The sequence below is a fragment of the Tasmannia lanceolata genome, unplaced genomic scaffold (genome assembly GCF_043159265.1).
Source record: "Tasmannia lanceolata isolate RefF3 unplaced genomic scaffold, GAP_Taslan_0.1 ptg000012l, whole genome shotgun sequence".
NCBI lineage: Eukaryota > Viridiplantae > Streptophyta > Magnoliopsida > Canellales > Winteraceae > Tasmannia > Tasmannia lanceolata.
In genome coordinates this window covers 29623987-29637689 of record NW_027518689.1, presented here as the reverse complement: position 1 = coordinate 29637689, position 13703 = coordinate 29623987, and the positions used below count along the sequence as shown (strand labels likewise).

At 38.1% G+C, this 13703-nt stretch overlaps 1 protein-coding gene across 1 annotated transcript; it reads left to right on the top strand.

The window, feature by feature from the left end:
- Positions 1 to 870: 870 nt before the first annotated feature.
- Positions 871 to 12197, top strand: LOC143887816 (junctophilin-like protein). The gene is made up of 7 exons (XM_077392009.1): positions 871 to 1060; positions 1173 to 1204; positions 5064 to 5161; positions 5491 to 5573; positions 10761 to 10838; positions 10923 to 11030; positions 11695 to 12197. The coding sequence occupies exons 1-7, from the start codon at positions 977 to 979 to the stop codon at positions 11992 to 11994; spliced, it is 783 nt and encodes a 260-aa protein (XP_077248124.1). The 5' UTR covers positions 871 to 976; the 3' UTR covers positions 11995 to 12197.
- Positions 12198 to 13703: the final 1506 nt, after the last annotated feature.

Sequence of the window (13703 nt, the reverse complement as noted above, 5' to 3'; positions counted from 1 at the left end):
TCTAAAAAATACTCCCAAATCGTTAGCGAAGGAAAAATGGCGGAAGATTGGCAATGCCCCTTGGGATTTAGATCTCCTCTGATTTTCCTACTCATTATTCCCATTTAAAGCCCTCAACGAAACCCTTTTAAACACAAAATCAAAGCCCGACCATTCAAACCGTATAAACCCTATATCAAAATATTTTCTTTCTAACAATTAATGGTTCCACCCCATTAAAACCCAAAAATTTCTAAATCCATACAAATGAAACCCCTTGCAAAGCATTTCAAATGCTTCAAAACTACATACTCATGCAAATCCCTCTCATAAACTACCAAAGAGGTACTTACAACAGCTTCAGATACGTGAGATCCAACCCATCACGAAAAAAACCCAAATTTAACAAAACCCTACATGAAATGTTTCAAAATTACCTTTGAATAGTTGACGGAGCAGATTTCCGGCGAGAGGTGATGCTTTCCGGCGAGTAGGTGATGCGTCACCGAGATTCACGCGGACGTACGACGTTGACAACGGCCGTTTCTCCACCGGCGGTGAGAGCTCTCGTCGGAGAAGACGAAGGTAAAAAAAAGTGTGAAAAGTTAAAAACGAAAGTAATATAACAGTTAAAATGTTAAAACCTAGACTAAGGGTATTTTTGTCTTTATACATTTTTTCTCTCACCTCACACCCCTTTTTAATAATTTCCAGATTACTACCCTTTAATAACAATTTCGAATAAAGTTCGCATTTTTTTCATCATTTGCCCAATATTTTTAATTATTTGCCCTATAATAAAAATATAAAATCTCTTAAATAAGTGGAGTGCCATTATAGAAACTGGGGAATGCGGATATTAATTTCCTTTGCTTATTTTCTTCACTGAGTCACTGTCTCTTTGGATCTGAAGATAACCGTTCCTCTCTCTCTCTCTCTCTCTCTCTCTCTACATTGTGATGATGATATCAAGGGAGTGACCGTAGATTCGTATCCAATGGCCGGGCATCCATCTCTGATTTCCGAAATCGGACCAGATGGTCTCGTCAAAGAATCCCCCATTATCGCTTACACCGAGAAGGTCACTCTAACATTCCCTTTCTCTCTTTCATTTTTTCATTTTATATTCTCCTTTTGTCCACACGATTGATTTATTGATTTTTCTGCTACGTCTATTATTCTGACAATTTTAGGTAATTGAAGAAGAGCAGCTTCAATTAAAGAAGTATGTATCTTTACCATTTGGCCCGATTTTCATTTTCTTAATCCAATTGCCAGATTTGTCATTTAGTTCCTTTGGTTTCTTTAATTCTGATCTATATAAATCTGGGTTTGTCGATTTGATGTTATTTCTGTGATGCAAACCATTTTTACAGCTTTTGTTTTTTGTAATCATGGCCACTGTGGTAGGGTTTTTTTCCTAGGTTTTTGGTTCATGCTAGTTACAAATTTATAAGCTATTATTACATAATTGTATTTCATGATAAAAACCCTAATAAGTTTGAAATTATCTTTTGTTAATTCTGTGCTTAATTTATCTTTTTGCCATTTGAAAAAAAAAGAAGTTTGAAATTACATATTATAAGTGTTCTCTTTCAATGGAGGTAAGGATGCCCATTTTGGTTATAATTTTGTAGACCAAGTAAAAACACACTTAAATCTTACAAGTGCTTGTAGTTGTGCAAGCGTATTCAAGGGCATTGCGACTATAGTGATATTTTCGTTTATTGGTTGGCGAAACACAGAAGATTATGAAGTATTATTTGTCATCATGTAAGTACTTTGATTGTTTAGAGTAAATGGAAAAAAGGAAAAAAGTAAAAAGAAAAAAGAAAAAAAGGAAGTGCTCTCTTCACTTGGATCTTTATCTAAGACAGGGTTTTTGTCCAGAGTTTTGGAACTTGTTGCTCTTGCCTGTTCTGCATAAGATGTTTATTGACAAGTCAGGTTAGCTGTGTCATTCATCATGCTGTTAGAATCTCCGATATAGTGTGTCACTATCCCTCTCCTCCTTTCCTACCTATATGGCTACTGTGTCTAATTTTAAAGAGATTGACTGGATTATTTTGACTTCATGTTCTGTCTATCACTTATTGATTGAGAAAGTAGCTTGAATGCAGATGGGAAATTTCAGTGTTGGAAGTGGAGGACTCATGATGTGGAGTAATTGTATGTGATGTATATATTTCACATCATCATTGGGCATTCTATTTATACTTCTTCTTTTTTCTTGATGGGTAAGCTGGGTTTTGGCGGGGAACCCTACCGGTTTATTAGATAAAGAGAAAGATGATACAATATAGCCAAAAAACCATAACTAACTTGGAACTTGCGAGAGAAGGGGAACCAAGGCTCAACACATACGAGCGACAAACATTAAGCCTAAGAGATCTAAATGCTCGATAAGGGCGGCTCAGTGCACGAGGGTAGGGTCCCGCCATTGCGAGGTCTGGGGAGGGTTAAATGCTCAATACTTGTGAATTACATAATCATCTAATTTGGTATCGGTATATTGGGCTCTTTGTGAGCGTCTTGGCCAATTTTTGTTGTGAACTTCTAGCCATGATTCATTTGATTTCTCGAGATTCTCTTCTTCACAACTATCCTCTTGCTCGTTTGGGATCAGGTGCACTAGATTACATTCATCCACTCAGGAGACCTTTTTTTCATGGGAATCCATGATTCCCCCAAGACCACGCCAACTAGTGAACAATATATTTCAATTATTGGATTTGTGTAGCTGATAAACACATCCTTGAAACATATACCAATGTCAGCAAATAAGAAGATAGATGAACTAACAAGAAACGGTGTGGAAAGATTGGAGCTTGTAATTGGACTCATTTGTTAAGGTAGTGTTGGACTCGAAATTTTATAAAAAAGGGGATGATAGTAAAATCCCTTAGTAAATAAGAAGAGAGAGAAAAGGCGTGGTTACGCATCACGTTATTCCCTAAAATAAAAAAAAAGGATAAGCATAAAGTTAAAGTATTTTAATAAAAAAGAAAACAAAAAAAGGAGCCACGACTAAAGGATCGAATCTTTTGGGGAGAAAAAAACTACCCGAAAGGAGAAAAAGAAAAAAGAGAATAGAGAAAGGTGAGAAAGATCACGGGCTAAGTGTTTTTCCTTTTTTCTTCTTTCTTTCCTGGGGAAGAAGACCTTTCTCTTTTATGAGAAGGATGAAGAAATTTTGTTACCTTTTGTGTTTGTTGGATCGTCTTCCTTTTCTTAGGTGGATTCTGAAGAGGAGGAAACCTCTTCAGGGTTGGAGTAGTCCTCTGATTCAGTGTCCTCCTCACTCTCTATTCCTTCTTTTTCGGGTATAGCATAGCCATCATCTTTTGAGCTTTGAGGGTCAACATTGTCTATCTTGATAGTGTGCCCATTATCAGCACTCGGAAAATCGAACACTGGATCTTGTTATTGCTCAATATTCTCTAGTATGCTTACCATTCACAAAAAAAAAGGTTCTCTAGTATGCTAAAGTTGTCGAACATAGTAATATTTTTCCCCATTTGAATCTTCTCCTTTATGTTTGTTTCTTCAAACTCCCTTTTCCTTGCTAAGACATGAGCTTACCTGACCGTCTTCATTGACTTTTCCTTTTTGAATCCATTTTTGTCTAGCTTGGGTTATCTTTGGCTGTTGGGGAATTGTGTTTATCGAGCATCTATCTGAGGAATGGCTGAAATCTTTACATGCCTTGCACGCCGATGGCTTCCAATCATATTCAACAGGTTGGTAAACAATACCTGATGTGGTTTGGATTCGGATATTGCTTCGGAGTTCTCTTCCTGTATTTACTTCAACACAAGCTATGGCATAGCTTAATCGAGTCGCATCTGTTGTTTGGGAGTCCATGTAGAGGGCCTTCCGATTACACTGGCTATCTTGCTAATGCCTTTGGTAGTCCAGAAATTCATATGAAGGCCTGGAAATCTGACCCAGATTGGGATGATGGATAGCTTGAAACGTTCCGTGCACATTCAGGAGTCCATTTTGAAGGATAAGGGGTCTTCCACCATATGTGTTAGAGTTGGATTCTAGGATGTGGACATGATCCTTCTCGTTTGAAAATTTAAATAGGAAGAATCCATTTGCTAGTGTGAACATTTGGAAATCTCCCTTCAGACTCCACTTCCTGAGAAGGTAGCTTCTGAACGCCAAAAATACGGGTTTTCCCCCCATGAGATATCCAACTAGGCAGTCAGACCATTTTTCCTTGGCATCTTTCACAGCCTCATCCTCGATCATAGCTGTGGGTTCATCTTCCCCCGAGCTTGCTGCTTCATAGTAATACAGAGTTCCAGACTGGTGTTTGCGTTACTTGTTTTTGGATTGGAGAACAGATTGTTCCAATTTCCTAATGGTTGCTCAACTTTTGAGTTTTTTGGAACTGGGGCCGGCTTTGTTGCTATTGCTGGAGGAGAGACCAGTTAGATTGCGCCTGCTGATGTGGGCATAGGGGGAAGCCTTGTGAGTCTTGAGGAGGAGGAGCCTACCCAGGGGGAGGCTCCTCAGCAGATGCCATCGAAACTCTCTAGTTCATTTCAACAAACACCTTGTGGGCCAGTTGGTAGCACTTGGATCTTCATCCCCACCAAGTTGAAAAGAGGATATGAGTCTTTCCCGGCCGGGTGGATGGGAATGATTCAAACATGGAGTCTCATTCAATCACCAGCTGGGTTCCTGGAAAATCAATCTCTGGAAACACTCAGTTTGTGGAGAATGCTTTTCAACTTCATATGAATCAGGTTTGTTTTGGTTAGGATTCACTAGTTCATTTTTTTTTTTTTTGGATCGACATGGTTTAAGAGAGAGACTTAGGTTTCATAAATGACATTCTTCTTTAGTCTATTCACCTCCTTTTGATTTTGTGGTTGACTTTGTTTATGGCTTGAGAGAGGGAGAGACATTAAACCGAACGCCTCTCTTAATAATTGTCACGCTAAGAATTGTTTTTTGCTTTTTTTTTTTTTTCTTTTGAGTTGTTTTGAATTAATGTGGACAGTATTGCTTATTGGTTCTGGGCGCTAGATGGGCTTTGTTATCCTTCTAATGTGCATTCATGAATTACTCAGATATATCGAAGAAAACTATTCTAAAATCCGTGATGTTGAAAGAGAACTAGCAAATCTTACATTTGAGTTGAAACTCACAGCTGGACCCAAAAAGGCTGGTTGGTTAACTTTTCACTCTAGCTTCAGTTATGCACTGTTGAATCATGCTTATATATATATATATATATATATATGAGGAAACTGTTGGTGAGCTTAACCAAACTTATGGTGAGCTAGCTTGCCCAATCACATGGGTCCCACATTTTGGGGGAGTGATCCAAACCATTCATTTGCAAGGCCTTATCATAGATAGGGGGTGTACCAAAAATCAGCTCCATAGGATCATCCTAACCCCACCTCATATATATATTTTATGGATTTTCTCTGTATAAATCTTGTTAACCAACTATTGTTTTTTCTCTTTTTCTTGTGTGGCATGAACAATAAGCACTTGAGCACTTGCGTAAAAAGATAGAATTATCAACAGAGAGAATACGTGTTGCTAAGCTGAAGGAAGATGAAGCACGGAAGGTTTGTTCTGCTCGCTCTGGAGTTAAATGTGCTTGCTTTGTTGGAATAGTTTTTGTTTCCCCCACAAATGAACCCTGTTAAATGAAATCGAAAGTCTCTATCTTCCCTGCAACACTTTTGCAGATGAGACTGTTGTAGTTCTAGTAATATTCGTTTGCACACGGGCACTTTTTCTCTCGTATGTTAGAATAACTTCGTCATTTGCATTTTGTTAAGGGAATTTGTCTAATTTTAAAGGAGATAGTCTAATTAAGTAAAAGAGGAGTTACGGGGTGTGTGTTTCCTATTCCTTTGTACAAGAGTATTTTTTTCGCTCTCTCGTATGTTAGAATACCTTGGTCACTTGCATTTCTATCAGGGAATTTGTATAATTTTTGAAGACGAGAGTTTAATGTGAGTAATTAAGGATTGTATTGCATCAATTTTGTGCCAAAATGTGCTAAATGAATTTTTTTTCATGAATCACCTTTGCTTATTGAGCTCTATCCTTCTGCCATAATTTGTGAAGAAGTCTATATCCATTATCAACAATCAACACTCTTGCAGAACCAACTTTCTTCAATTTCTTAGTTTTGACTTGTTACTTCTGTATTTTATTTCTTACTTCTTCTTACAGTCTACTTGTTGCACTAAGTGGGTTCAACAATTACTATATTTCAAATACACCAAACTTCTGAAGAGTCAGAAACTAAAAGATGTATTATAAATTCTCAAGTTACTTAATGTACACCTTACTTCAACACAATCACAAATATTTGGAGTCTCAAATTGTCATAGTTGGTAATTATGAAATGTAAGAGAACATGTGTGTGTGTGTGTGTGTGTGTGTGTGTGTGTGTGTGTGTGTGTGTGTGTGTGTGTGTGATTATTTATATTCCATATTTTACCTTAATTTTTTCTTTGATTTTTGAATAGAAGATTAGAACTTAACAATGTACTGATCAATATGTATTTGTGTTGAGTCAAATAATTTAAGTTCTTGAATGTCTGTAGGGAGGACCATATGACACTAGGGGATGTACCCCTTTTCTGTTGGTTATACTTGCTATCATGTGGGGAATGTGGAAAGATATAACTGAAAGAAGCTTTAATTCAACCATTTAAAACCAACACAACAAATCAAGAGGTTAATGATATTTTGAATTTGGAGAGGAAGGAGTTCGCTGAAGGTGGGTGAAAGTATGTAGGGTGAGAAAAGATGCTCCTTCTAGTGCCTCTTTAGAAGGCTCAGTTAAGCTTAAATTTGACGTTTGCGGATTAGGTAATCTAGAGCCAGCTGGTATAGGGGGAGGGCGTAGAATTTAATCGAGAAATTAAAGTAGCATCTTAAGGTTCTGTGGGCTTCAATGATTCAAATGAAGCTGAACCTTGTGCGATGTTGGAGGGATTAGTGTTATATTGTAGGAATCAGAGTGGCAACTTGGAGTTGGAAGAATCTCATATGGTGAAAGGAGATTTGTCATCTTCCACTCAACATGTTTATAAGCCTTTTCCATATCAATTTTACAAGCCACACCTGAAACCTTTTCTTTGTTCCAAGAATCCAAGCATTCGTTCACAACAAGAACACCGTCCAAGATTTGCCTGCACTGCCTTCAACAAAAGCTCCTTGAAAAGGGGAAATGATTGAATCCATCACCTTCCTGAAGTGGTCTGCAAGGGTTTTGGCTAGTATTTTGTAGACTGTTGATAAGGCTAATAGGTCTGAAATCCATAACCTCTTTCGATCCGTTCACCCTAAGAGCCAAAGCAATAAGGGTGGCTTTAAGACAATTGTTAATTTGGCATTAAGACTATCGTTAATGTTTCCTCTTTTGTAAAATTCTTTCATCACTTTCATAATGTTATCTTTAATCTATCCCCACATCTCCTGATAGAAAGCCATAACGAAATCATCCGGTTCACAGGCTTTGTCAAGATCCATAGAAAAGCCACCCATTGAACTTATGTGAAAAGAAGGTATTCCTATCCCCTTCTTTAAGCCATAAATTAGAGCTGATCCGTCCTCTGATCTGCTTCTGATCATGTGATTCCTAATTCCAGTAGTACTATTTCTGGGAAGACCATTATTAAGTGATCAGTTCAAGCCTTTGGGAAAGAAAGGGGTGGACAGTCAGTGGGGTGAAGTAACATCTACCTCTAATCCAAGGAAGAATCGGTTGAGCAACCAAGGTGGTAATATAGTGTGTTTGCCTTCTGAGGATGATCGTTGCCTTTTAACAAAGATGGGCAACCATAATCCAGATTCTTCCTCATTGTCAGATATAGATTTAAAGAATTGGATGACGGGGATTATTGACAACCATATAGAGCTGTTGGATGATGAGGTCGAGAGGGATAGGGATTACTCAGCAGATAGGGATTTCAAATGGGGGATAGAGAGGCATAGGCCCTCATTCTCTTTAAAAAGGCAAAAAGAGAGAAGCTTTGAATAATCTGAAACTTAGAGGCTAGCTAGAGAGAATTGTAATCTGAATGACTCGCGAAGCTCACCAATTCTTAATCCTATCAAAGGGAACAAATTGGCCATTATGGAAGGTTCTAAAATTGGTTTCAAATGAAGATGAAAATTATGTCTTGGAACGTAGGGGGGACGCTCTGAATTCTTGTTTAAAAGTGAGGTATGTCATAAATTTGAGAACCTTCAAAAGTTTGGAGGTCTTGTGTTTGCAAGAAACAAAGGAGTTTTTCTCTCATCGGATGGTGCAGAATTTGTGGGGACCTGGGAACTTAGACCTGATCTTTTTTTTGAAGGTAAACTTTTTACCATTCAAGCCATTAAAAAAAAAAACTTTAGTACCATTAAAAAAAAAGGGTAACTTTATTAGATATCCACAGATTACAAAACTGGTGAAGGTGACGAGTTGTCGCCCAACATTTTACAGTCTGATAAACCCAGTGTATACTGTATACAATCCTGAAACCCTCAGTCACAGCTCATTACAGAGTGACCAGCACCTCCATCACCGCTTCGTCCAGCCCCTCTTTAGCAAGCTTGTCTGTATCCTCTTTTGCAGAGCAGAGTTTATGAGAAAATTGAGGGCATATCGACCTGCAACAGTCCCTGATTTCTGCAATTATTCTGGATAGTTTCCAAGGACCCGGAACTGAATTTTTCTTGCCCAAGCTATTACGAACTTAGATTGGATCTTCCTCCGGGGGTATGATTATTGTTTGGGATTTGGAGCTTTTGGCTCAGGAAAATCACATAGTAGACAAATTCTTGCTTTCAATTTGTTTCTGCTCACTGCAGGACGATTTCTGGTGGAACTTCTCATCTCTTTTTTTTTTTAATTGCTCTCTATGATCCTAACGATCCGAAGTTCCATACGGATCTTTTGTCTGAGACTGTTAGCACGACACGCCTCCATCTTGGGGTGTATCTGCAGGGATTTTAATACTATCTGTTTTGGGATAAGCATGTCGAGTTTCAATCTTCTTACCAACCATTTTTCATTTGTTGGAACCTCCTTTGGAAGGACTCAAATTCACTTGGACCAATAATCAGCCTGCTTTAGCTATGGCTCATCTTGATAGTTTTATATTTTCTTTGGATTGGGAGGATCATTTCCTAAATGTTATTCAAGAGGCCTATCCCAGACCAGTTTCTGATTACTCACCAATCTATGTCGGGCAAAGCGTTCCTAGTTGATCTCCCCCTCCTTTCAGATTTGTTAATGTTTGGCTCAAGGTTCCAGAATTTAAAGACTTGAGGCTTAGTGGGTTGCTAGCAAAACTCAGGGATGTAAGGATTTTGAAGTCGCCAAGTGACTTAAATTTATCAAAAAGGAAAGACCAAGGAATGGAAAAGAGGTACTTTTGGGTCTGTTGAGAAGGAAGATATTGTTGCCAAAGTCAGGGTCATTGGTGAGGCCTCGGAGCAAAGGAATGTTGGATTTATCTTCTATTGCTCAAAGGGCCATTTTAGATGGGTAACTTGACAAAATTCTCCTTTGGGAAGAACTTCAGTGGATATAATACATTATTTTGATTATTGGAAAACTACAGAATCTCCTTCACACAAATTTTCTCCTCTCTTCCTTTTTCCCATGATATATGATTATCAAAGTTCTTAGTCAATTTTTAGGCCATTAAAAAAATACAGTCAATTTGCATTTTTCGTTGTTGTCCTCTCCAATGACTTGCATATCCATTGCATGACAGTTGTACTATCTTTCGATTATATTTAATGGAAAATCTGTTTAAGTTTGGAATGATAGTTCAGAGGGAGAAACCATTCTCCTACTCCACTTTGATCTATATTATGAGGGGTCTGCTCGAAGTTGCTTGTTCATGAGTCAAAATGCTGCTGTTTTTTTCCTTCTTCAGCTGGGTGCTTTAGCAGAGATAATTCAAGAAAAGAGTGCACAGGTATTTTAGGAGTAAGGTGTGGCAAAATCATTAAATGCTTTCTGTAGTCTCTTTTTTTATGACATAGGGTATCCCTACCCCAATTTTAGGGCGGGACTATCCCTGGGTTGCGCGCAATCACCCGTAAACTACGTGCATTGGGTAAGCCCGGGGGATTCGAACTCGCGTCAATGGGGAGCATAAACATGACTTTAAGCCAAAGAGCCAAACCCGTACGGGGTTAACAAAATTTATTTCCGTTGCTGGGACTGGAACCACACTTTCTGTAGTCTCTTTGGTCAATAGACATCTGCAGTAGCCAGTAGGGATAGTTTTTTTTTGGTACTTTCTTTTAATAATTGTTCCATGATGGAAGGAAAAAAAAAGTGATTTTCTGTATGAAAATAGGTAGCTTACTCTAGATGCATGATGCAAAACATCATTTGGTCAAGATGATGGATACTCTGAACAGCATGAAACTTAGAAGGAAGATAAAAAGGAAAACAAAAATTGGAAAATCAGTGTCAGTTTTGATTCACTTTTTATTTGTGGATTCATTTTTAAATACTATTTGTTTTCCTGCCAAATTTCAGCCTTCTTGTATTTAGTGTATCTTGAATATATTTAGCAAGTGCTTGGAAGTTGTTCTATTATGGGTTTCAAAAGAATTATCACATTTTAACTTCTCATCTGGTTTCTGGTGAAATTGAAAGTTAAAAGAGCTTTCTAGCTTATATTATCACGTTCGGTTCTCGTCCCTTCATTTGGTTGTGCATATGTTGCATTCATCATTTTCGGCCTACGAGGAATCTTAATGGATAAATTAATGCATTTCAGGCATGGGAAGCAGCCTCAAAAGTTGTGAAGGATGAGGAAGAAGTCAAGCAGAAGCTATGTGAGGATTTGAACAGGCTGGTAATTGTCTATTTATTTCTCGGAATGTAGGTCTGATCAAAGTGAGTCAATTATAAATCATGTTGTGGTCGTTGCCTTGAGTAGGTTCAAGAAAGCGCAAGCACTCAATTTTCAAGATTGGAGGAACTGAAAAGGCGACTTGAAGCTTTAAACCCAAGCAGGGCTTCTACATCTGATATTCCTCTCAGTGAGGTATTTCTCGTTTTGTGTATCACATTTTTTTGAGAAATAAGGCTATAATTGTTTTGTATATCACATTGTCATCTATTTATTTATGAGTGCTGCTATGGAGACTGACTGCCTAACCGAGAGTGGAGCCGAACAAATCCCTGGATGCCCACATGGCACAGGGAGGGTTAGTTTTGCCATTTTGAGAAAAAAGAGAGGAAAAACACGAGGAATTTATTGTTAATGTGTGAAGGCTATTTGTTCGTTTCCATTCTCAGTTCCCAACTCGGTTAACATATCATATTCTTGCAAAGGAAGTTGCTGTTAACATGTGAAGAGGCTATTTGTTCGTTCCATTCTCAGTTCCAAACTCGGTTACCATATCATTATTCTTTATTTACACAAATTGCATTATTTTTTAAGCCACTGATATTCACACTACCATGTTTTGATAATTGCACAAACTCATCTTGTCTTTTATTATTTAAACAGCTATCAAAGGTTATTAAAGTTCTCAAAAAGCACTTATGAGCCAATTTTTTTTTTTTAAAAGACAAGCTGAGTTTGTGAAGTTATTAAAACATGGTAGTGCCAGTGTTAGTAACCATTCTTTATTGGTCAAGCTATACAAATTGCATAATTTGTTGGTGTTGATTGAAAGTTTGCTAGTCTTTGTTTTATGCATTAGGATGTGAAACTAGTGCAAAAAGCACAGATCAACACAGTGGCTCTGAACAATACCTCCCATCCTCTCACATCTGATTCAGCTGGTCAGTTGCCTGAAAATGCACGCCGTCCTGGAAATAATGGCGATGTATCTGTTGTGAATGGTCACAATCAATTGCCAATTGCTGATGGTGATGGGAGGGGAAAGAAAAGAAGCGCGAATCTTGGAAGAGGGAAAGGAAACATGGTTCTGTCAAAGGGAAGAGGTTCTCTCGAACCGGGCTGGACAGGGGCTGGGTTCGATGTGGATAGTAGGACATGAGCTAGGGTCCACTTTTGGATTTCTATGTGGTGGGGGAGAAAAGTCTTGATCTTTGAAAGCTTGGTCACTTTTCCTAGTAGGCCTTAGAAACTACAGGCCATATCAGTGTTCATTTGTCAATTTCCTACAATCAGTGTACGTCTCTGAATCCTTACATCATTCTTTTATCTGTTTCTGTTTATGCAAGAAGATGATTTCTAATCTGTCTTTGCTGCTTCATAGTTCATTCAGATATTATGCTTTGTAGTTACCATTTTACATTTATAAATAGATATAAAACATTTACTACAATGGATTGGAAAATAGGAGTTTCCCTTATCATTTCTTAAGATGAGTAATTCTAAACTGAAGGTTGCCCTTGCTGAAACCCATCTTCAAGGGCGCCCCATTCGATTCTCGTCACACAACTGCATTTTAGGGGCACAACGAATGAAAAATGGAAGGAATGATAAATATGGTTTGGTGATGTGATCCATTGGGGCATCCTTGTGGCTGGGTTTTTTTTTGCTAGGGTGCTCTTTAGTTTAGCATTCCTGTCATAATATTTACTGGAGGAAAAGGGTACCCTTGCAAAAATCAGCCACATGGGTGCCTTTATTGGATCCACGTCATCAAAGTGCGTTTATTATTCTTTTACTTCTATTTTTCAGTGCTATTATAAATTGGTGATGTGGATACAACATGGCTGCCCTTGCACCTGGTTTTTGCAATGACTACCTACAGTTTAACATTCTTCTATTTAGTCATGTTTACTTCTAACATGAAAAACACCCATATAAAACTCATCCATCTCATAAAAGTGCTTCCACCCTATCTTGTATGTTCTAGATAACCAAAGTGGGCCCACACATGCAGTTTCAAATGGTGAGAGCCCCCCCAACCCCCCCCTACTAAACTATATATTGGGCAATGATATATTCGTCCCTTTTTCTTCGTTGGTCCACCCCGTTGTGGCGTAAAAGGTTGTCATAACTCATAAATACACTAGAGGTGGCTGGCCCATGGAAGAAAAGAGGGCAAATATATCAGTTCAATATCTCATATAATAATAGATTTAAGGGATTTGCTAGGGACCATGGCTGAAGGCATTTCGTGCTGTTGCATGAGAGAGCAGCCAGACAGGATGAATTAAATGAATAAGACAAAATCTGTTGAATAGTGAGCCTATGTGGAGGGCAAATAAATCAGTTCAATGTCTCATATAATAATAAATTTATGCTAGGGACCATGGCAGAAGGCATTTAGCGCTCTTGCATAAGAGAGCAGCCACATAGGATAAATTAAATGAATAAGACAAATCTGTTGAAAAGTGAGCCTATGTGGCTGCTCTCTCTTGCAACAGCCAGCCTGCGAAATGCCGTCTGCCATGGTCCCTAGGAAATCTCTAAATTTAATAGGCCCCTTGTATTTCCTTACTCCAAATGGCCATCCTAATTTTGTCCATGTTTGTTTGGATTTTGAGAACTGATTGTGATTCCAAAACTGATTATTCCATTTTAAATTAAATGTGATTTCGAGTCTAATAATCAGTTTTAGACTCAAAACCAATTCTCAAAATCCAAAATGAACAGGCCATTTACCCTTGTTTCCTTTGGATTTTAAGAACCAATTGAGTCCAATAATCAGTTTTGGAGACACAATCTGTTCTCAAAATCCAAAACACACCCTATGTAGGGCCTGTTTATTTAAGATTATGACAACCAATTGTA